The 24,678-nt window shown below is 34.1% G+C and overlaps 2 protein-coding genes across 3 annotated transcripts in view; one reads left to right on the top strand and one right to left on the bottom strand.

The window, feature by feature from the left end:
* LOC143244898 (multidrug resistance-associated protein 1-like) overlaps positions 1-24,678 on the top strand; it is a 113,045-nt gene that overhangs the window by 84,005 nt on the left and 4,362 nt on the right. For both annotated transcript variants that reach the window (XM_076490386.1, XM_076490388.1), the window contains exons 24-29: positions 2,235-2,434; positions 7,101-7,227; positions 9,361-9,462; positions 13,019-13,165; positions 18,627-18,785; positions 24,283-24,449. In XM_076490386.1, coding sequence (XP_076346501.1) covers positions 2,235-2,434; positions 7,101-7,227; positions 9,361-9,462; positions 13,019-13,165; positions 18,627-18,785; positions 24,283-24,449 — 902 coding nt within the window. The remainder of the gene's footprint in view (positions 1-2,234; positions 2,435-7,100; positions 7,228-9,360; positions 9,463-13,018; positions 13,166-18,626; positions 18,786-24,282; positions 24,450-24,678) is intronic.
* On the bottom strand, positions 7,224-24,287 carry LOC143244900 (uncharacterized). The gene is made up of 2 exons (XM_076490393.1): positions 23,216-24,287; positions 7,224-8,820 (listed from the first exon to the last, which is right to left on the bottom strand). Exons 1-2 carry the CDS (start codon positions 23,423-23,425, stop codon positions 8,701-8,703), a joined length of 330 nt encoding a protein of 109 aa, XP_076346508.1. The 5' UTR covers positions 23,426-24,287; the 3' UTR covers positions 7,224-8,700.

Here is a 24,678-nt window from a genome sequence, read left to right as displayed (position 1 = left end):
GTGGGATAATTGTTATGAATGGTAAAATATCGATAATTTAATCATTTAACTGCATGAAGAATGTCTGAATGTTCTTCAGCATCTTTAGAAATGATAAATAATATATGTAGCAAAACTGGAAATACAGATGTTGCGGCTTGATTGTTACTTTCTTATTAGATCTGATTGTTTGTCAGTTGGTTATATGAAAAGTAGAAAGTTGAAAGTGGAGTTTGTACAAAATAGTTAAAAATATGTAATATTTTATCATGTATATCAGATTAGTAACTTAAAATATAATTACTTTTCTCTTTCTATGTGTAAAAGTATAATTTAATATTAATCAAGATTGCAACTATTTCTTCTGAAACAAATACTCACTACCATATACAGATAGCTATTTTCCTCTTTAAGTCCTGCATAAATGTCTGAAACATTTGCATGTCATCTGTTTTGTGAGACTTCTACTTAAATTCATTTGTTTTCACATGAATTTGTACTTCCACGTGATGACACGTCATGTAGCAAAACCCTCCACTACTAGGAGTGTAACACACCTCCTTGCTCAAATCCATCCTCTACATTTACATGTAAGAATCCTCATTCTTTTCATTAGCAGTTTTATCAAGATGTGTTAATGTTTGCTGAAAACTTGTCAAAGATCTTTGTTCTCAATGTTAATTCTTTCTTCATCTGATGTGAGTGAAAATGTTACACTGATCAAATTTGTAGGTTAATAATTGGATTTTGGTGATTTGAAGAGTGAACAAGGTATGCAAAAGAGAGTGTGTCAACAGCTGTGATAAAGAAACTATAGATTGTTTATGTATAATTCGCTGTTAAATATACATATCACAATCAACAATTGGATAATGAAGTCATTTAAGGTGAGGTAGTGTAGATGATGCAATTCACTGGTTTGTGGCCTGATGCTTAACAATTAATTAATTACTGTAAGAATAAAATTTAGGATTTCATTCCTGCTACAAATACCACAATTGTTGTCAATTTTTTATTCTAAAACAGTACTCCAGTGGCTCAGCAGCAAGTTTGAGGGCTTTTAACACTAAAATTCAGAGTTTGATATTTGTTCCCATTGTTTAGCCTTATGATTAAAAACAAATATGCTGAACACAAATAAATATTAATAAAGTATAACTAAATCTCTGATGATGGAATTCAGTTAGGTATTTAATGACTTGTGAGATTCTGATAATTTTGATTGAATATTGCTCTTTTGATCTGTTGTCCAAAGTTCAGTATGCTTAACTGTTGCATTTGCCTTGTGTGTTTCTGTTGTAGTCAGAAGTATTGTGTGATGATGATTTGAGATAAGAGAGAAAGTTATACAGTTTTAACATTTTAAATTCACAACATATTAGACAAAAAATGATATATAAATTACAAACCAATGAAAGAGTCATAAAGCTGTGAAAAGTGGCAAAAAATTTGTTTTATATGAACAAGTATTGTATTTTTTAACATTTAAACTCTTCATATAATATCTGCATAATAGATTTCAGTTTATGTTCACACCTTGCAAATTAATTTCTGTCTGTATGTGAAGTTACTATTTTCCCTTTTATAGGCTTCAAGGAGTTTAAATTTATGATATAATTTTATCTTGTAAACAGTAATTTCAGCCTTAAACTCAACATTTATATTTGAAACACAAAATTTTATACCTATTGATTGAAAATCTTTCATTTATATTCTCTGGCTTTGATTGACTCAGTGTTATAATTTCAGTTTAATATTTATTTATTATATTACTGATGATATGAACTTGCCAAAATAATGTATATTGCCCATTTCTCATTCAATACATTCAAGATTTGAACTGTGAAATGCTTCACACTTTAAGGTGTGAGACATTACAGTGATAGTCATTCACACTATACAATGAAAGGTATAGCTATATAGGCAGCATCTGCCATTAACAGTCTGCCTATCAGTTTTGAGTCTTAAGTTAGGGCAAGTTATGCCTCAGTATGGAGTCTCTAACCTAGTATTTTATATGCCACATCAGGTATTTTTCAGAATAAAAACACAAGATGTTTTCATTGTATTATTTCATAAGTTTTTGCTTTAAAGAATATATATGTTGTCAATAACACAAGTTACCTTTATTCAAATTCGACATCATAATTAGGTAGTACTGTTGCATATGTGTGATATTCACCAAAAAATATTCTTTTGGATTGAAAACTTTTCATTATTCAAATATTACTGCTACATAATTTATTTCATTTCAGAAACTATATTTGGCAGTTTCTCGCCAACTAAAACGTCTTGAGTCAGTCACCAGATCTCCAATTTATAACAACTTCTCAGAAACTGTAAGTGGGGCTTGTAGCATTAGAGCATATCAAGCACAGGAGCACTTTATTAAGATTAGTGAGGACCGATTGGATATCAACAACAATTATTATTTTATGAGCATGACAACTAACAGGTAAAGTACTTTTAACTACATACCAGATTCTTAAATTTCTATTCCATATATTTGAAACCTATCATGGTACTGTTCATTTTCTAGTGTAGAAAAATCTATATAAATTTATACACTATTGTAATTTAATTTGTAAAATGTAAGTCACATTAACAGTAGAACATTTTTATTACTTTATAAGTTTCTGAACTGTTATACCCTTCACTTTGCTTTACTTCTTTTCTCAGATCCTTAGTTGTATAATACACTAAAAGTGACCTTTAAGTGCTTCTTGTTAGGTTTAATATTACTTACTGCTTTAACACCAAAATTACATAATTTTAGTAGGGATAATTATTTGTTGTAGATGAAATTGTTTTATAAATAATTTTAGTCTAGCAGTAAGTCCCATTTTATTTCTTAGATCTTTGTTTATAATTTATATCTACTTAGTGTTCCAAATGTCATTATTTGTACTTATTTGGATTACATAAAATAAGTTTCATTAGATTGGATAATACTCAAAGTCAGTTCAAGTTAGCAATTAGTGTTAGTTGCATCTTCTTCTCTACCTTTTGCTTAGGTTTACTGTGGCCTTTATTTTAGAATTACTTCTTACTTGTACATCAGTCATTAGTTTAACTATATCCTTTTTCTTCCATACATTTTACATTGTTACTACACATTTCACTACACTTAATTTTATAGAATCATTTCATCTTTATTATTTATGTTTTATCATTTTTTCTATTCACTTGATTTGTGTAGAACCCTTGAGCCAGGGTCTACACAAACTTTTCCCAATATTGTACATACTTACTGTTTGGTCGAGTTTTTATTTTAGTGCTTAGTGATATTCTTTGTTCTATATTTTTTCATTAGACTTCACAAGTGTTTGTTAATTTTTATTTATCTGTAATTCTGCTTATGGGTTAATTAGTAATGAGTCAAATATTTTGTTTAATTAGGCTTAGTAAGTGGCTGTTATTGTTTGTTTATGGGTTGCTTAGGTTAAATATTTTTTTTTCTATACATAACATCACATACATCTCTCTTTCACTATACAATTTATTAACATTTCCACTATATCGACTATTTCATTTCCATCTTTCTTTATAGTTTATGTAATACTTCTTACCATTGATTTCATTTAAGTTACAATTTATACTTCATACTATTCATTTAACTTATAATTTATTTTTTTTACCATTCATTAAGTTCATAAGGTTCTCGGGGAGTTAGGGTCTATCCTACTTGCTCCCAATATTGTTTGCCTTCCTCTTATAATGGCTGAACCCATTTTCAGAAGACCTAGATTTTGTAAGTTTTCTCTACCTTCTCATGAATTGTCTTCTGGGCCTATACTGCATAATCTGTTTAGCATATTCATTTTGTTTTATATAAGATATGTATCACAGTATATTTGCCTTCTCATGACATTATTTCATGACAATCTTTTTTGTTTCTCTTTTGAGACAGGCTTTAATTCTTTTTGCCTTAGCTTACCATCAAGCAGACCTTCTTGACCTAATGTCATTTGTATCTCTGTTAATCCTATCCATGTTATCCCCATTTGGTTTGTTTTGTTTTATCCTATCTACACTCCTGCACTTAATGTTTACTTTTAATCTTTTTTTCTTCAGTATTCGACTTATACTTCAGGACTTGTATGAGATACCTCCTACTCTTTCCCTCCATATTGAGGTGTTTGTCATCTTTGGTTATTTCCCTCCTCATATATCTTCTTTGCTTTTAGTATCTTCTAGGGAGGGACACTGCAGTTTCTTTACCATCCACTGCTACTAAGGTCTTACAGTCAGTCTATTTTTTTGAGCTAGTCCTGTAATTTTTAGTGTCACATGGGATATCTGTGATGCTATATTCTATAGTTTTTAGTTGCTGTTTTGTTTCATTCTGAGGTATTATCATCTTTATTCATGTTATATATCTTGGAATGCTAGGGTCTTGAATCAATCTGTCACACCTAAATCACTTCTTTTGGTTTAGATTGTGATTCAGTTGGTCTTTTGATCCTTTTTGTCTTCTTCCTATCATTACTTCCTAATGGCTGCACTTCAGTCGTGCATCTTCCCTTTCCCTGTATGTCTACCCTGCTATTCATTGGAGGTCTTTGAATCCTGAGCACTGGGTCTCCATCTCATATGCTCATCTTTCACTCTCTGCTTCAGGTAGGACTACTGCTTCCTTGCTGGAGTACCATCATCTACCTGTTGCCATCCTTCACTCTTTCATGAGACTGTGACTGGGTAAGTTACCTTTCAGTATATATACTTCTTCTTTTTCAGAACTGTGTCCCTCTTTTTCTTTCTAATTCCCACTCTGTGGTGAGTAGTGCCCAACCAGATATAATTTAACCATTCACTTATGCACTTGCAAGACTATGTCCACTTACATATTATAATTACATGGCCATGCAATGCAAACTACGGAGATAGGGTATTTCACAAGATTACTTATGGATTTGCTTCATACATTTACCTATCCCAGACCATACTCATCTGTGGACTGAGTACAACATGTAACCTAGAAATAGCAAGTAAATATTGCTAGTTTATGCCATACCTTGTGCTGAATACATTGGTATGGTCTGCTTTTCAAAATAGGGTTTCTTTATCACCTATTGCACTATTTCCGGTGTTGTTCCTCTGGCCTCTCCACTGTACACTCTATCCCATTTTCTTCTAGTAAAGTTTAAGATTCCTGGTGTAGATGACGAGGTATCCTACACTGTGTAACATGGGAATGAGCCATCAAAATTGTAGTTCACCCCTTTGACTCTAAGCATAAGTTCTCACACATATATCACAGATGTCTCTATTCCCTCACTGATTTATACTCTTTTTACTCTATAGGTGTTGTGGGTCATGCTTTAGGTACTTGCATATTACTATGGTTCTTCCCCTTCAGTTATTGCAGAATGCTCTTTATTCCCAGGATGTTACTGTACTCAGAGTAGTTTCCATCATTATATATTGGTATGAGGTGGTTTACATCTTTTAAATGCAGGATATTGGGTTCCCTGATCAGTTGTTCATTTTTTCTCATTGTTATTATGTGCCCATTCATAGGTAATTGCCCATTGAAATTCTCTCCAATCTCATGAAATTGAGGCAAAAACTGTATGATCCTCTTTCCTACCCACCACTCTGTTGTTGTTTCCTGGTGGTCTGGGTTTTGGACTGTAGTCAACATGCTGGTGGTATGATTCTCTTTTTAACTCCCACATGGATGTAGGCACCTGGTAACCAGATTTTGGATTGTAGTTGAGTTACTAATGGCATGATCCTCATCCTATCCCCCAAGTACTCAGATGTCGGTTCCTAGCAGCCCGAGTTTTGACTTGTCATGTTAGATCTGTCATACCCTAGCCACTCTACATCTATGGGTACATTCTTAAATCTTACACAATTTTATGTTTTCTGGGATTAGTTTAATAAATGATGTATGGTTCAGATCACTATCCTACCATACTTCTCTCCCATTGGAATGTGTTCCTCCATCTTTCTGCTCACATATGCAACATTTTTTCACCATGGGCAAAGAGTGTACCTGGTTTGGAAGTGATGCAGTCATACACATACAATCTTCGACTCTGAAGATCTCCTTTTGGGAAGTGTCATAAAGATACTTTCTGAGAATGTTTTTTTCTTACCTTCACACCAGTCCTTCCACCTGTTCAATGTGGGATTCTAGCTACTTATGTGAGAAGAAGTGATGTACCATATTGGAAGTTATAATTTTCCTGTACTGAAAATGTTTCCGACAAATACAACCTTCCTCCCCACTGAAAACCGATGGTTCCATTTTCACTTGAAATAATAGTTCAATAGAATTGAAGGAAATCACATGTGTTAGAAGTGTAGAGGATTTTCACATGATAATTTTCATGAGATGCATTTAAATTAGTCAGTTCCAGCTGGGTAGGCATTTCAAGGCTCGCAGTGTGTGCAAAAAACGTTTTTGCTTATAGAGGGAGCAATGAACTAAAATAGCTATATATGTGAGTAGAGGTAAATAACTATTAGAAATATATTTTCTGTATAGGAAAATTACAACATTTATTTTTGTTTTCTTTTTTCAGCCATTTCTAAACATGGCTTCTGCAATTTCCTATTATGAAAAAAGTGTAGTACAGGAGCTTATGTATAGCACAATAAAATACATTGTTACAACATAAAAGTTTTAAAAACTAATTTTGATACACACTCATGCAAGCTCATTTAGAAAATATAACTTACTTTAATAATATAGATAAGTAAAATTTGAATGATGAGTTTCATCAAGTATATAAATTTGTCCTTTTAAGTGGAATATTTATGCTCTTTGAATAAATATTAAATGGGTATTGCTAGTTTAAAATATGGAAGGAATGTAACATTTTACATATGAAGCCAGACTTGAAGGTGTATCTTTGAAATAAGTGGAAAATCAGTTGGCTTATCTATGAAAGCATAATTAACTTGTAAAATACTTAAAACTAATTGTTAATGAAATAAACTACACTAAAGTTCATGCCATAAAGTTTTAAAGATACATTCTACACCTAACTTTGAAGTGTCAAAATGCATTTATTCAAAGTGATGTTTGGTATCATCATTATTTTAAAGATTAATTTATGTAAGTACCTTCCTTCAATCAACAGATTATAAAAGTAATTTTACATTTTCAGGTGGTTAGCCATTCGTTTAGATTGCTTAAGCTCCATTATTGTATTATCAGCTTCACTTTTTGCTGTTCTTGGTAGAGGATCTATCAGTCCTGGAATTGTGGGGCTGTCTCTTTCTTATGCATTAAATGTAGGTTGGTTGTTTTGATTTTCTTCTTAGGTAATACTTGGTCTTCAAAAAAATTTAAAATATAAAAATTGTTTTCGAGCACATTTATTGCTTTTACAAAGATAATTTTAATGAGATGAATTTTAACAGTGATGGTTAAATATTGGGAAACCACACTGCATTGTGTTAAAAACTGTAATATTTTTATAAGTTATAGAATTACCAGTTTACAGAATTTCTGTTTGTCAGTTTATCTTTTAATATGAAAAGAAATTAGCTAGGAAAACGAATTTAAGGTAAAAAAAATATTGCATAAAATTTCTAAAGTCAAATGGACAATTTTAAATATCTAATTAAAAATAAAAACTTTTAAAACTCAATTAAAATAGCAATAAGATAAAACTTATAATACGAAAATATAAAAAAAGCAAAAGCATAATTAGAATTAAATAATGTAGACTGTATGACTTAACAGTTAAAACTATAGCAACCATACATTAATCATTTTCACTTTTAGTAGTGAGTATGATCATTAAGTCCAATTCTTAATTAGTTGTTAATTTTTTTTATTGGTAAATACTAATTAGTAAAGTGATATGTGTCTGGACTCATTAATGGATACTTGTTTTGTTTTTAGTTTAACCAAAAAAAGGTTTACTTAGGTATTAGAATTTTGTGCCTTATTCATACTACATACAGTATTGGATGTAACTGTATAATGGTAGTGAAAAAGGGTATTAAAGGCAAATACTATGAGTATTCCATCACTTGATCATGTGGAAGTTAACTGCACTAGAGAACACTATAGTTGGTTGTCATGCAACCAATTATAAAATGCCATGCACTATGAAAGCATAGGCAGTCATACAATGTCTAGTTGTAGTAGTGTTAATCCAGTCATGACTTCCAGGACTAAAATATCACGACATGTGTAGAAATTAAAGTATTGGCTGGTCGAGAATAATTCATATGAAAATTATCGTAAGAATCAACATTTCAGTACAAGCTTTATGCAAGGTTGACGAAGACGTGAAAATGACATTGTTAATAAAAGAAGTGGTCGAGATAGAAAACCAGAGCTTTACAAAAAATGTTAAATATCTTTTGGATATCTTATTTGCAAACCAAATGATGGTTGAAATTGACCTGACAAGTTTGAATTAATTAAGCAATAATCAACAACAGTTTGTTTGATGGCAGTGAAGAAAATAGTGTTACTTATAATAAAGACTAGTGGGAGATTATTATAAGTTTGAGGCTGAATCTCAAAAAACAATGTCAGTGATTTAACAAAAATTTATGGCACCTGGATTTCATGGTTGAAAATTCATGAATTACTTCATTGTAGTTGATGGTACTCATCACCTGGTGTTCAGAAGATACAAGTGCCAAATCTAACAGGCATTCCTGCACAATCAAGGACTGGAAATAATATTATGCTTAGTGGAATAGAACTTTCAACTCTTTATCTTGCACATTGTGCAGCTTCTCTTCTCATCCCATATTCAGAACACTACTGCTGACAAGTGCAGGCAGATTTTGATCAGTCACATCATTCCCTGAGGGACACAGCTCATTGGATGGGAATACAGTACATGTAAAATGATGTCTCAACTACAAAGAAACCAACAGAACACTAAAAAATTAAGATTGTTTGTCTAAAAACAGAAAAGGTTAAAAAGTAAAATACAACTTTGCCAAACTGTCAGGAGTAATAATTTGAAACAGTATTCCATAATCATAAATTTATAAATTGCATGGTAGCATGAAAAGAAGGAACAAGATGTAATGTTTTGTGTTAAGCAAAGGACTTGCATACAAAATAGTAGTGTACAACTTACTCACTTTTCTTTTTAATTATTTGTGATAATCTTTTTTACCATACAGCTGCAATTACACATTGTATCCAACTCTGATATGTGTATCTCTTGTGGTTTTTTCCATGATTTTTTTCATGACTGATATATTAATATGAATTATTGAAGTTAGTAAGCCAAATTATTTATTTCAGTAGTATATTCTTATAATTGTTTTAATATAAGAAGGTTTATATTCATATGATTGTATTAATCCATATTTAGTTATAGTTTTGTTTTAGTCATGTTCTTCCAATTCCAAAATTTTATCATAATGGTTTGAAGTTGATATTCATAGGTAACTGAAGCTTTGACACTACTTATAAGGAAGTCTGCAGAACTGGAAACAAGAATTGTGTCTGTTGAACGAATAGATGAATATGACTACCTTCCTGAAGAGGTACATAATAAAAAAACAAACTTGCTGTTATGTTTTTATAACAAATATAACAAGACGAAATGTGTGTATGTTTGCATTATTCCTAATTCCTCCAAACCTGTTTAATCAAGCTCCACCAAAATTTGTGTGTAAACACTATGAATTATGGGGAATGTCCTAAGGGAGCCAAACTGAATTTACCTGTATTTCTATTTTGTCAAGAATGTTAGTTAGTTACTCAAATCCTATTCAGTCAACCTCAAACAACCTTGTCAGGTTAACGCTTTATACAATGTTAAATATTCTAAAAGAGATTCAAGGTCAAAGCATGAAAGTTGATTGATTGTTTCTCAGACACCATGGTCAATGAGATGTAGAGTGTTCAAGGGTGGGATTCACATCAAAATCTTTATTTGTTGGTAGATGGAAAGTAAACTGCAAATGTTGTGATGAAAAAGCTTTGTTATAATTTTAAGAGAAATGTTATATTAATGTTATTACTTTCAAATATATGATTATTGTTAAACTTATATTGTTTTAATTAAGTTTAAACATACCCATTAGTTGACAGGTAGTTCAGCTTGTATATACATGTACACACACACACAAGAACATGTATACAAGGTTATTCATAAATCCAGTTATATGAAAATAACTGTTTGATGGCTTGAGGTGTGATAATAGTATTGAATAAATTTTATTAATATGCATCATACATGTAAATAACAATGGCAGCAGTGTAGGCAGTAACAAATGAAACAAGTTGTGCCACAGTACATAAAAATTTGACCACAGCAAATCTATATTTTTTTATTAAATATCAGAGTACTGCATAATCATATCATTTCATCTGTGAAGGATCTTAAAAAAAACAGAAGTTAAAAAGTATTAAAATTAAAGTTCTGTGTGTGAAGGAACACACAAGTACTCAGCAGATTGCACTCAGTTGACAAACTGTTTAACATGGATCTACTGTATGGAGAGTTTTACTAGAATGCTAAAGCTGCTACCAAATTGTAAGACAAACAGTTCCCACATAAATGTCATCATACAGCTGGTAATTTCAACTTTACTTACATGTAGATAATGTATGAGGCAGACTAATAACAATTAATGTCACTACGTTATACAAATTTTATTCCGGGATAGTGTTATTTCTTAATTACTTATGTTGTAAAAGTACAGAAAATGGCCATTATTCCCCTCACTTTGCTTTTGTGACCTGGATAATGAAATTTAGAAATTAACCTATTTTCTAAGTGAAAATAGGCAAATTTACACATTTTCATTTACATAAGGTCTGAATAGAATAACATATGAATCAAGATTTTCATGTATTTATACTAAAGGTAGACAAAATGTTTTGAAGTTTTTCAGCATTTGCTACTGTAATGTAAATCACTTTCATGTGTCAGCCCCCAAATATAGCTTCCCATCCCATTTTCATTATACGCTCCTTGGTAGTGACATTCAGAGTCCAGCATATCTTGGTGGACGTGCTTGCCTTGCTCCTCTGAGTATTTTCCCACGTTCTCCTTGAATCTATCAAGATGAGCATCAAGGATATGGACTTTCAGGGACATCCTGCAGCCTATTTTGCCATAGTTCTTCACCAGAGCCTCAACCAGTTCCACATAATTTTTGGCCTTGTGATTAACCAAGAAGCCCCAAACCACTGCAGCAAGCTCTTTTTTCCTTTCTTCTGAACTTCTTGGGGATTTCTGTGCACTCCAAGATCTTCTTTATTTGTGATACAATGAAGACACCAGCTTCTACCTTTACCTCAGACAACTTAGGGAAGAAGTCTCAAAGGTACTTGAAGGCTGCAGACTCCTTATCAAGAGCTGTGACAAATTGTTTCATAAGACAATTTTATATGCAATGATGGAAACAACACCTTCTGGAAGTCCACTAGCAGCTCACACTTGACATTGTGCCTCTCCACAGAGAACTTGGTCCATTGTGGCCAGTGATTCCTGTTATCTTTGCCTTTGGGATAGCATGGAAACATGATAAAGCCTCCTTGGAGACCCATCAGGAATGCCACCATTTTGAAGAATCCTATAGCCTCCCACCCATATTTATCATACTTCAAGGCTTCTAGCAAGGTCTTGACACTGTTGTATTCCTCTTTAAGGTGCACTGAAAGATATTTAAATTTTAAAAGGTCTAAAATTTGTATCATATAAAATCTTACTACTCAAGCAAGCAAAAATTGTCTGTCTTACCTTCTACAGTTTTTTTGCAGTGCTCGCTGGTAAAATGAGGTGCCCAGGGTTTGTCCTGATCCACAACAGGCATGACGAAATATGCCTTGTAGGTTTCACACATCTTAGATGCCGTCACAGAGTACTTTTTTGCTCGTCTTATTAAATTGGCCACATACACAGCAGAATGCATCTGGAGAATGCTTGCAACTTCTTGATGCTATCTCTGATAAAATCAGATAGGTCTATGTGTTCACTCAAGCAGCTAGAATTAAACTGAAGTGGCGAGTAGTGAGCCCCTGTATATATATTACTATGGGAAATTCTAGAAAATTTTAAAAGGTTCTAGAAAGTTCTTGAAAATTTTGTAAGTTCGAGAAAATTCTCTATCAGCTACTCAGCACTGAGTCTACCTGGAATGTTCTGGAAAATGGATAAATTTGAAAATTTCATTATCCAGGTCACAAAAGCAAAGTTTGAAGAGAAAAATAGGTCTTTTCCATTTACTTTAGGCATAAGCAATTGGGAAATAACACTTTCTGCTCAGGAACAAGGAAAAGGAAATATTTTGTAACATACTGCATTTAGGAAGAAGCTCCCATGTTATCATTTGTCACACAAATCTCTCTTATCAGTAACTACACTATTACTTATCATAGTAATATTAGTAAAGTATCTGTTGTTAATATGCTGAACAAAAAGAGATTTCTTTCATCTTATATTCACCTCTTTCTATGGCCTCATAAAAGACAATATGATATGTGCAGTGAGTTTCTAATTTGAAATGAAGGAAGATCCAGTGTTATCTGTACAGGTAAATGCAATTTTAATCATAACAGAGTTGTAAACACCGATAATGGTCATGGTAGATGCAAACCAGTCTAAAATCACTCAGATCAATTGAAGTATAAATCTCACAAGTCATCTGTTTGCATCTTATTTTCACAACCATGTTATTTTTCTTGTTTTAATAATGCCACCTACCCCCCAGTAGATCAGTGGTAAGTCTTAAACCTTATTACACTTCAAATTGGGTTTTGATACTGTGCCATAATAGCTACAGCACAAATAATCTGTTGTGTATCTTTATGCTTAACAACAAAAAATTAACCAATAACTATTGTACTGGCTATGTGATGTTTAATATAAAAAATAAAACTTTCATTTATGTAAAAATGTTTTCTGTCCATATTTTTTTCAGTTGGAACAATTAATGAAGTTATTTTTAGTTATCTGGACACCTGTTGAAAGAAATTCCTTTTGAACTGTTTTAACTAGTCTCACTTCTGTAAAATATCCTTTGTAAAAATAATACTTTTTACCTCTGATATTTTTGCAAACTTCAGTAACTAAATTTATACTTCTTACAGCCAAAATGGGAAATCCCAGAAAAAAAACCAAAACAGCCTTGGCCTACAGAAGGAGCTGTCAAATTCAAAAACTATTGCACAAGATATAGAGAAGGAATGAACTTAGTTTTATATGATATTAATCTCAGTATTAAACCTGAAGAAAAGGTATGTCAAAGGAACAAAAATACATTTGCTTTAAGAGCTACTCATTACCATAAAAAATTAACATTTTAGTTGTATATAAACAAGTAATGTAGCATGGTTGTTTTGAAAAGGTAGACCTTCCTTCTCCAAAGGAAGGTAACAGTATGGAACATAAAAGGTAATGATGTGATATTTAGTGGCTTTATGGATATCCATGTTAACCTAGATTTCTTGCACATTTGTAATTCACCTTTAAAAAAGAAAGGTCCAATGTTCAAAAAGTGCTTAGTTTTCATTTCATAATTTATCTTTATCCTACATGATTTCTCACTATTATTAAAGTGGACACACAGCAAACATGTAGAAATACTTCAAAACTGATTTTCTGAAATTTATTGTTTATAATTTAGATATTTTTTATTTAAATGATACTACATCTTTGCACAAAGTTTAGCTATCTTTCCCATGCATCTGCTTTATAGATTTGCAGAACTCCCACCTAACCTCACAATATTTCTCATTAACTGTACTGTTGTATAATAACATCATTTTGCAGCAAAAGCCCTCCATCAGTAGGAAAGTAATATATATCTATGCATTTGTATTTGAAAAATCTATTCTTCACCTTGGCACTATAGTAACAGAATTTCTTTAAATTTTCTACACTGTGTTCAATTTCATGAGATTTTTATCTTTCATGAGGCCTTGATATTCATTTTCTTTAGCTTATGTTTGGAAAGCTTTAATCATTACCTTGAATTCTCAAAGGAAAGTGTTTTATATTCGGTCCAGAGTATGTAACGTTGTTCCCACTTGAGCCTTATTTTTGCCATTGGCTATTGGAGGCTTATTGACAGAAGAACTGTTCAATGTGCTGTGTTTTTATGGGCCACATGCTCCCATCCTGTTGACTGTTTTTTGTTTTTTTTTCTCAGCAGTTGTGAATGATGTAATGGACTGCATCCTTTCTCTGATTGGTTTTAGAGTAGTACTTTGCCATTCATGAGACAACCTTCACTTTTCAATCTTTTTCCAGATTTCTGGGGTTTCTTCCTTTTCTTATCCTTTGCCTGTAATCTTTATTAATTTCATTTCTCCCTGCTTGTAACTAAGCTTATCATGTTTTCTTTCACCAATAACTTTTTTTCTCATGCTCAAATGTCTTACATGTCCTGATTCACAGATTTCCTTTTCTTTTATTGATTCCCTATTTTTGGTATTTATGGAGCCAGAATGGGGTTAATATCCCTTTCTCTTTTACCTCTATCCTCTTTCCTAATTCTGTGGCACTTCAATGCTTCTTATTGCTTCTGTAGCAGTTTGTCCTACTTCTACTTTATCTCTCTATAATTTATTCCCCTGCTGTCGAGACTCATAGGTCTGAATTACTTTCCTCTTTCTTTCTCTTTGTGTACCTCTTTTGTCTAGCTCCCTTGCTTTTCCCAGGTGTCATATCTGATGTGTTTTACCCCCTGTTGATTTGTACTGTTGTCATAAGACTCATGTTCTCTATTTTTCCAGGTTTTGTTTTCCTCTTCCTTAAATTTGTCCTTTTATCCTATTCCTCATCTAAATCTTCTTATCTTCCTATTCTGGATTTCAGGCCTTCCACTTTTTCTCTTATTCCATCTACCAGTAACTCCAGTTTGTAACTCTTCTTGCCAATGTCTTTCAGCTATATATCATTTGTTAGATACCTGTCTCTTCTCCTACTCTTGGTCTCAATTTCTGCTGACAATTGTTTTCTATCTCCCCACCTTGGTTTTCTTTTCCTTTCATCTTCATCCATCCCCATCAACATTATTTTTCACCTAGTTTACATTTGATTGTAATCAATGTGGTGGACACCTTCCTACAATTCTTTCTCAGCCTGCTTTCCCATTATATTCTGTAGTTCCTTCTTTTTTGTATCTTTTTCAACTCAGTGTAAACCCCTCTTATATTCTTTGACACTGTGTGGGTCTTTGCTTGCCGCATTCATGGTGTGGAGCTGTTGTTCTTTTTCCCATACTATGTCCTTTTGTTAAGCTCTTCCAGAATATTTCTTTTCCTACCTCCCTTCCTTTTCCAAGTCTACTCAGTTGAAGGAGAAACTTATCCTGGGATCTATATGTCCTTTTTCACTTCATTCAATGTTAGGTACTTTTGGACATTTCTTCCTTTGTCTCAACTGATTTCAGCCTATCTCTTTTGTCTGTCAGTTGTGGCATATCTAGCCACCAGGTTTTACACTTCCCATTCTCTTCACACAGGAAGTTCCTTTGCTTTTAAGGAATTTGCCTTCCATTAGTACCCCTTTTTTTTTTGGGGGGGGGGGGAGACAAACACTAATGTGTCTCAAACTGTGTGGACTCATGTTTTCATTCTTGGTATACATTTTCCCCTTTATAGGTATATCTTAAGATATTATCTTAATGATAGAATTGTGTCAAGACTAGTTCTTGCACTCATTTATCAATCATTCCTCAGAAAGGATCTCTCCCTTCTTTGATGATTTACTTCTCAAGTACTGTTACTGACAACCTTTTGCCAAGCTCAGTAACATTAACCTCAGATTTCCTCTCTCACTCTTACTTCACACTCAGGCATTTCTTTTCCTTCTAGATTTAACTTCACTTCTTCATGAACATGGAATTAGCCCAATCTCTTACCCATCAGGTAGGGCTTTTTGGCTTTTGTTGCTCCTTTTGTCACATTCTTGTCCTTCTTTTGCACTTTTCTGTCAGTGACTGTGGCTGGCTTCTTATCATTGATCCTTCTGGCAGTCATCCTGTGACAACTTTATGCCATTTTACCTTGACTGTTCACCATTGGCTTCTCAGTTTGTACCTGTACTGATTATTAGGAAACCTTGTCCATAGCTTCTCTCTTTTTCCAGTACTACAAGGTGTTTCTTCCTCTTCACTCTCTTCCACCCCTTCATCCTGTTAATGCTGCTCTTATTAATGGAGTTTCTATGACCTAGTGCATGCTTTTTGTACCTGGCTTGTTTTCTCCTCCTATTCACCTAGTATTACTGCTGTTTGGATATCTATCCTGTGGTTGCTTCTCACATCCTCTTTTACAACACTTCTCGATTTCTCTCTCCAGTCTGATATTCACATCCTTGGAATTTAATTACTTGGGAAGTTGGCCATTCTTCTCTCCCATCTTCCTTGTTTAACCATTCAGACCCAGATCAGCTTCTGTGATCTGTTGAGCTGTTCAATATGCTTATTCACAGACTTCCTTTGTTTCAATGACCCCTTTCTTTCTCTCTTTATTGATTGGGTGTGTTACCTCTTTAGGTTGGCATATTTGCCTTGAATTGAGCATGCGTGCAGACTATTTCAAAGTTTTTTTCATATTTGATTTCTCATCTTTCTCCTTCTCTTAAATCTCATTTAACAGAATTTGGACAAGAACATTCAAGCAGGAAGGTGGATGCTCTTCAAACTTCGTTTTTTCTATACCTTTTGGCTATTTTATCTCCTCAATTTTTGTATTCTGCAAGTAGACATTCTGCTATCATCCTGTTATCTTTGGGAATATATATACTACTTCTGTTTCACATTTTCTCTAGTTCTCCCCACTGTGAATTTCTCCCTCCCTTTTCATAGAAGACCCTAGCCATTTACATTTTATGTATTCAGTAGAGTTGAGGCAAGCACATACTGTGACACAGTGCCCTTCTCTTGTAGTTGTATCCATGCTTTAAAAGTTGAGGTGAGAATGTACTACAATACAGTTCTCCTCCTGCAGCCATGTCTGTTTAGTAGATGAGAGATAGCCATACTATACACTTGAACCCTTTCCCTGTGGGCATTGGTTGTTCAGCTGAGTTATGGTAAGTATGCACTGTATATAGTGCCTATCTACTGTGGAAAGTGTCTGAATTGAGCTGAAGTGTGCACACACCAACACTACACCAAAATATATGACATGACTGCCCTCCTCCCACAGCTGGTGCTGGTCCAGTATAGTCTGATGGTAAAATTGAAGTGAGCAGTCTGAATGCACACCAACCACACTATATGTTTTGACTTTATAATATTCCATGTGAAAGTACTTGGATGACTATGTTTTTATTTCACCCATCTCTGTGGCACATGAAGTTCATGTCTTTTCTTCACTTTCTTCCTGGATAATGAATATACCCTGGTCGAGAAGAAATGTGGTCACTTGGAGGCATATCTATCCATATAGAGTCCCTGTCATTAGATGTCACATTCCATGAATTTCTTTCAAGCACTTATGAAGGGACCTCATCTAGGTAAATCTTTACACCAGTCCTTTCACCATTTGAAGATAGGATTCTGGCAAAACTGTGTACAGTAGATGTGGTATTATCTCAAAAGTTGACATTTTTAGTTAACATATAGTAGAAATATAACAGTGATGTCACTTAGTTAAATGACTTGCAAAACTTTTTTTTTTTTCTCTCTCTGAACACAGGTTTATTGTTATTCTTTTTGCTTCAGTTTAGTATTCCTGCAGACCTAACATAATTTATTTTCTCCTCCTCACTTATTCCATAAACCACTTTCTTACCACAACCCAATGCAAAAAAACATGCATATACTGGTTGCATAAAATAATTTTGAACAGGGTATATATAATTGTTTTCTTCAATTTGAACCACCCAACTGTTTTCATCGCATTCATCCTGGACCTAAGGATTTTTTATTTTAAATGAATGAGCATTATTATTCATTTTCTTTTATTATTACAAATTGTCATTCATAATGTGAAACAAAATCAATTATTTCAGTTTCAAATTTGAGTATATTATATTAAAATATTTCTGCTAAAGTTTTCAATGTAATTAAGGTGAATATTGTGTTCACTTTATAATGTTAAAATGCCACGGATGTACACTCAATCATTTTTTAAAGTAATAATTTACTAGTGTAGGAATGTTTATAATCTATCATATATAAAAATAGTGAAAATAAACTTGTGACAAAAACTTAAAACTTTGAGGCATTTTCTATATGTTACCTTAATTTAAATCTGTCTAAAGTGATAAAAGTTGAAATAAAACATAATTGTAATTTACAAATTAGGACAGAACAATAAAATTTAAACATACAATGTTGATACCACAGAAACTATCCCTTACCCATTTAAACTTCAATGCATATATCGATAAATCTCAAACATCGTTTTAATTTCTGCTTATTCAGATATAATTCAGCTATAATATATTGGATGTTTCATTTACTTACTTCGAAGTTATGAAGTTCTAGACTATTAGTAATTAACAGCCCTACGTCATAATTTCTGTAGGACATTAGTGAATTTAGATTATGTTGTTCAGAGCCCTTACCCTATTGAATTTACAAAACATGCCATTAAAAGGCCCAAAAGGTACCCAAATTTCTATTACAAACCAGTTTTATTCTATATTTTACTCATAAGAACTACATATTGTCAAAAGCAGTCGAGTGCATTTTTTAAACCTCTATTCTGTCATAAAGAATTTAATTTTTTCTTCATTCAGGTTGGAATCGTTGGTAGAACAGGAGCTGGAAAGTCATCTATGACATTGGGTTTATTTAGAATAATTGAGCCAGCAGGAGGCAGTATAATCATTGATGGTGTAGACATTTCTCAAATTGGTTTACACGATCTACGTTCCATTCTAACTATAATACCCCAGGTTTGTTACGATAGTTCAGTTGACATCACTTTAATATGACAGAAATCATTTTGAAACATTTAATATTACTATAAGGAGAAAATAAGCTTTTGCCATCTCCTTACTGCTGCAAATTATTGTTGATGCATATCATACTTTTATAATCCCAAATATGTGTGTGTCAAGAGTTAGCAGGAAGTAAGAGTTTTAATCATATTACATTTTATGAACATCAGAAAATTACAGGAAATTGTGCAATATCAAGAGTACCGAAAATTAATAAAAGTGAATATTTTCCTGCACTGAAAATGTATTTCAGATAAGTACTGCCTTCTAGTGCACAAGTTTTTTCTTCCCATTAGCCTTGACCTTTCAATTTAATTCTATATGGTTCAGTTGTATCTAAATATGCTAATTAGCATGCAACATGCCTTCCTCTTACACCTGAACCCAATCTATACTTCAAGTTTTAAAGATTAAGCACAAAACATCCCACTGCTCTTCTTTTGACTGTGTGGATAGTGCACACTCAGGAGGATGCCTCCGTAATTCACCAACTCAGTGGGTAGGAGCTGGGAAGTGGAAAGGACTCACATACTCCACTGGAGAAAAAAAAAAGGGGGGGATGAGAGGAGAAATGAGCTAGAAAGTCCAGAGAAAGTGCAATACATGGTCACAAAATCCTTTTGAAAATTAAACCATTTCCAAACCTGACAATCTTAGGAACATTAGAGATGGGTAGCAATCTCTTTTCTGTTTTACTCACGTTGGTCCATGAGTTTACAGTCTAGTATGAACATATGAATGATACCATATACCAAAGAAGAACCTGCAAACTGAACAGTGAGTATGATGGACCTTATAGATCTCATGGTGCAGACTTTGGATATCTGTATACCTGGATAGGCATCACTCACCCCAAAGTGGGATCCATAACATGTGAAATAGATCCCTGAGAAAAACTGAAACAAAAATAACTTACCTACACCAGAGTTGTACCAGCATATGGAGAACAGCTACAGAACACTACCAGATGGTGCAAGGAACACAATACAGAAGTGTGGTGAGTGGTCCACTTGATGGCCTAGATCAGTGGTGCACAAACTTTGAGTCAGGGGCCACAAACAGACTTCTCGTAACCATTGGGGGCCACAAAAAAGTGAAGATTAAAATCGCCCACAGTTGTTTCACACAAGATGGACATCACATTTAAGAACACACAAATAACGATTACATCAAAGAGGTTACACATTATTCTAAGAAATGTTATGATACGTCAACTCTCACAAAGTCAGTGTGATGGATGGTGCTGCATGTCATCTAGGAGCTTAGAAATGTCCGGCTTGATGTTTCACATTGAAAGACGCAAGACTGCTTCTAGATGATCATCAGTCAGCTGATTGTGAGTGTTGTTTTTGTTCAGTTTCATATGCAAGAAAGCCTGTTTGCAGCAGTACGTGCTGCCAAACATGCTGGTGTAGACAAGTGCATTCTCTTTCAGATTGGCAAATGTATCAGGCAACGTTTTGTAGAAGTCAAGCAAACTGTTTTCTCGGTAAATAGCACGCAGTTCATCAGATACCTAGAGATCAGTAAGTTCAAGCTGATATTCTGCTGACAAGTCATCCACTGACACACTGAACAGATCAGCAAAAAGTTTCATCAACAATCTGCACTGGTCAAAGTCGTGAAACCGTGAGTTGAAGGACTGAATCAAGGTATCTAGCTTCCCAACATAAACTTGTGTGTCAATGTCCTGATTCTTCTGTAGCTGTGACTGAAAAGTGGAAAAGTGCACGAAGTTGCCTGATGCTGCTTGCTGCCAGAACAATTGCAACTTTGTTCTGAAAGCTGAGACATGATTTAAAACTGACAGACAAGCTGATTTTTGCCTTGCAACTTCAAATTCAGATCATTCAAATGTGGTGTCATGTTGACCAGAAAGGTCAAATCAGCTTGCCATGCTGGATCAGTCATGGAAATCACTTCTGTGTCTTTGTACTTCTGAGGAATTTTATCACCTCATCAATCAACTCCCAGAATCATCTGAGCATCTTCCCTCGACTCAGCCAGCATACTTCACAGTGATACACAAGGTTACCATAGTCTGAATCAATTTCTTCAAGAAGACTTTGAAACTGATGGTGATTGAGCCCTCATGATTTGATTAAATTAATGGTTTTTGTCACTAATGCCATCAGTGCCTGAAAAACAAGTTCTTTACTGCACAGGTTCTGTTGGTGAATAATACAGTGCAACTTCACCAACTGTATTTTCTGCTTTCCTCGATGCTTCATCAACAGTGCTACCAGCCAGCTACTTTCTCTGCTCATGGCTGGTGCTCCATCAGTTGTCACACTTACCAGTTTCATGAAATCCAATGAAACACTACTACACAATCGTACTGTCTCCTCGAATAGAGCAGACCCAGTTGTCTGACCCTTCACGGAACCCATGTTGATTAGTTCCTCTATGATATCAAACAATGATGACACACCACGAACAAGAACTAGTAGCTGTGCTATTGAATTGATGTCAATCAACTCGTCTGCTGAGAGGTGTGAAATTCTTTGTTGAACTATCATACAATTCAAAGCTGCCGTCTGTAGCTTGCGACCTGCTTCCAACTTTTCCGATGCAGTAATCGTACATTGTTTGACAAAATCACCATCAGTGAAAGGTAAGCCAGATTTTGCTATCATCAACGAAATATCGTAACTGACCTCACATGCTGCATCTAAATCTGCTGACTGCTTTGAGAAAACGTTTTGCTGGTGATTCAGTGACCACTGCAGAGATTCAATTTGAGCTGTTCGTTCATCACCGACAACGTTGTGGAAATCTTTATGCTTCGACTCATAATGAGGCTTTATATTGGATACCTTCGCTACTGCAACTGTCAAATGACACAGCAGACAAATCACGTTCTTCTGTTGTTGAACAAAACAGTATTGCGCAGTCCAATCATCATGAAACTGCCGGTTTTCGTCATCAACTTTTCTTTTACGATTTGCTGCCATTTTTGTTATGAAATAATATCAAAATAAGGCTCATAAGTGAATCTCAAAGAACAATTGGAAAGCGTGAGATTTCGTAATTACAGAAATATTGCATCATTGCACCAATGATTAAATGCCTATGCATTAACGAGATTTGCTTATTAAATTTTCTTTATTGCTCAACACAAATATAGAATCATCCAGTATCTAATCTAATGCATATTCTTCTATAGTGCTTAATCTTCGGGCAGGTGCAAACTCTCTATGTTTGACTTTCCCGTTGGACATCGAGGGCCACTCAGCGACTCGTCGCAGGCCGAACTTTGTGCACCACTGGCCTAGATAACCTCTTCCAAAGAACAACAGAAGTGAGCAGCTAAGGGTATTAAAAGGTGACAGATCAGATGGGATGATACACAGAACAATTAGAAAATTTATATAATGGAGCAATATAGATAACCTCATGAGCCCAACAGGTAAGGGTGATAAGAAAATATCACGAGAAACAGACAGATTTCAGTTGTTCAAAAAATGGGAGCAAGATCTATGGAAGGATGCTGTAGAATCTTGTTCAGACAGGACAAACAATCTGCAACAAGACTGAAGATGCCTAGTATGTGACAAACCAGAAAACAAATATCATGGCTGTGAGCCTAGAAGAGGAGATACAGACTGCAGGAACATGAAGGTACAGAGTGAGTGACATTTGACTGGAATTGTAAGATACAACCTCTTGACCTAAGAGATCTCAACAATAAAGGAAGAAATGTATAGGGAAAGGTCAGACAGACAATCTGGACAAGTCTGTGAGTGGGCGTATACGGGCTACTACCAAAAATGGTGTTGGGAGAATGATATACAGCCTTGAGCAATAGGTGAATGTGTAACAAATAATGAAGGAGCATTGTTTAGGGAGAAACAGAAGCAAGCAATTTACACTCAAGAAAAATGCCTTGAAGATCATATCAGGGTTCAAACTCTAAGGGGGAAGAAATAAATCCAATTGTTTTCCATCAGGAAAGAATTTGCTGAATGAGGGTATGTGAGTACATGAGCCGTTTGTTTCATTTCATTTTGGAATTTCGCACAAAGCTACTCGAGGGCTATATGTGCTAGCCGTCCCTAATTTAGCAGTGTAAGACCAGAGGGAAGGCAGCTAGTCATCACCACCCACTGCCAACTCTTGGGCTACTCTTTTACCAACGAATAGTGGGATTGACCGTCACATTATAACGCCCCCACGGCTGGGGGGGGCGAGCATGTTTGACGCGACGCGGGCATGAACCTCGGATTATGAGTCGCACGCCTTACACGCTAGGCCATGCCGGGCCCGTACATGAGCCACTCTAATATTTGGAGGGGATGGAATACTAACCCCATGTAATTGTTCTGTAAAACATTTAGCATCAGTTAAAAGGTGGAAAATAAAAAACTTGTAATCATGCAACATACCTGTGATATCAAAGCATAAAAATAGTGGCTGAGGTATAGGTGCTTCAACAAGCTGAAAACGTGTGCACAGTAAAGAAATGGGAAGAGGAAGTTGTCGAAGCCTGCATCATCATGATTAATATCTATGAGAAATGGCAGAATTGCTTGTAGATCAAGAGATTCCTTGGCTTGCATGAAAGAGGCTATCTCCTGGCAAGTTACAACTGACATTTCCTGCAGCTGTTGTCATGGGCTGCTGAATGTTGGTACCTTTGGTAGCCATTTAAAATATAACAGTAAATTATGAATTCAAAAATATGAATTGTCTACCTGTAAATGAGTAACAAATAGAATTCGCAATCAAATAAAAAAAATCTAAGTCAGTAATGAATTATAAACAATACTTTGAAATACAAAAATAAATGAATGTTTTCCAAATGTACTAAAGAAAAAATGTCTAAAATCATTCATTAGGGCTTAGTACTGTCATGCCAAATTAAGAAATAAAAATTAGAATCAACTGCAATAAGAGGGTGTGTCATACTCCTGCTGATGGAGTGTTGTCACATGCTAATTTGCATGCTTAAACACCTCTTAACTACATAGTACACCTGTGAAATAGGTGGAAGATCAAGGCTATTCTTGAAGAAAATTTGTGCACTAGAAGTCATTTAAATCAAGAGTAACTAATTATGATAAGAGGTAAGTAATTATTTTGGCATACAAGACATTTGAATTAACTTTAATAAAGTTGTATTATGAAAAAATTAATGGATTATCATGTGTCTATAATTGATCAAACATTTGAAATCACTGGGTTAGTACAAATTACAAGTTCTCTTAGTCTAGTTAGTATCTAGTTGGAAATCAGCAATATTTGACAGATTTATATAAAATCATGTAGGATTATACCAATATTTAATATGTACATATGGATTTTTTCTCAGTGAATAAAAATTAGTCCTTTTTAAATTTTCAAATTACTGGATTTTGAATGATAAGACAGATAAAAAAAACCAGTGAAAATTATTTACTTTACATCTGGAAGCTGAAATTATAATCATGGGTTTAACATCAAATATTTTTAGGATCCTGTTTTATTTACTGGAACACTCAGAATGAACCTTGATCCTAGCAATAGTTATACAGATGAAGAAGTGTGGACCAGTTTGGAACATGCTCATCTTAAGCCATTCGTCTCTACTTTGGCTGATGGGCTGAGATTTGTAGTTGCAGAGGGTGGAGACAATCTGAGGTACAATTTAGTTTAACATTCTCTCCCAAAATTTATACTTATGGATTTATAAAAACAAACAACATCCAGTATGGATTCTTACAATGGACAGTACACTGTAATCAAGAAAGGTAATATACTATGTGACATAAGCAACCAAAATATAAAATAGTGTATCCCTAAGCTGTATCAGTAAAACTTTAAGACCCAAAGAATCTCTCTCCTACAACTACTTAATGTGCTATCAGTA

This window comes from Tachypleus tridentatus, chromosome 2, assembly GCF_004210375.1.
Source record: "Tachypleus tridentatus isolate NWPU-2018 chromosome 2, ASM421037v1, whole genome shotgun sequence".
NCBI lineage: Eukaryota > Metazoa > Arthropoda > Merostomata > Xiphosura > Limulidae > Tachypleus > Tachypleus tridentatus.
Note: the sequence above shows the minus strand (reverse complement) of the source record. Positions and strands in the feature narration are given on the sequence as shown.

What these genes read in the sequence shown, in the direction of transcription:
- LOC143244900 (XM_076490393.1), bottom strand. Translation starts at nt 23,425, where the DNA reads ATGTCAGTTGTAACTTGCCAGGAGATAGCCTCTTTCATGCAAGCCAAG. An exon ending in TTTATGCTTTGATATCACAG is followed by an intron (nt 8,821 to 23,215) that starts GTATGTTGCATG and finishes GTTTCTTTGTAG; the next exon opens with TTGAGACATCATTTTACATG.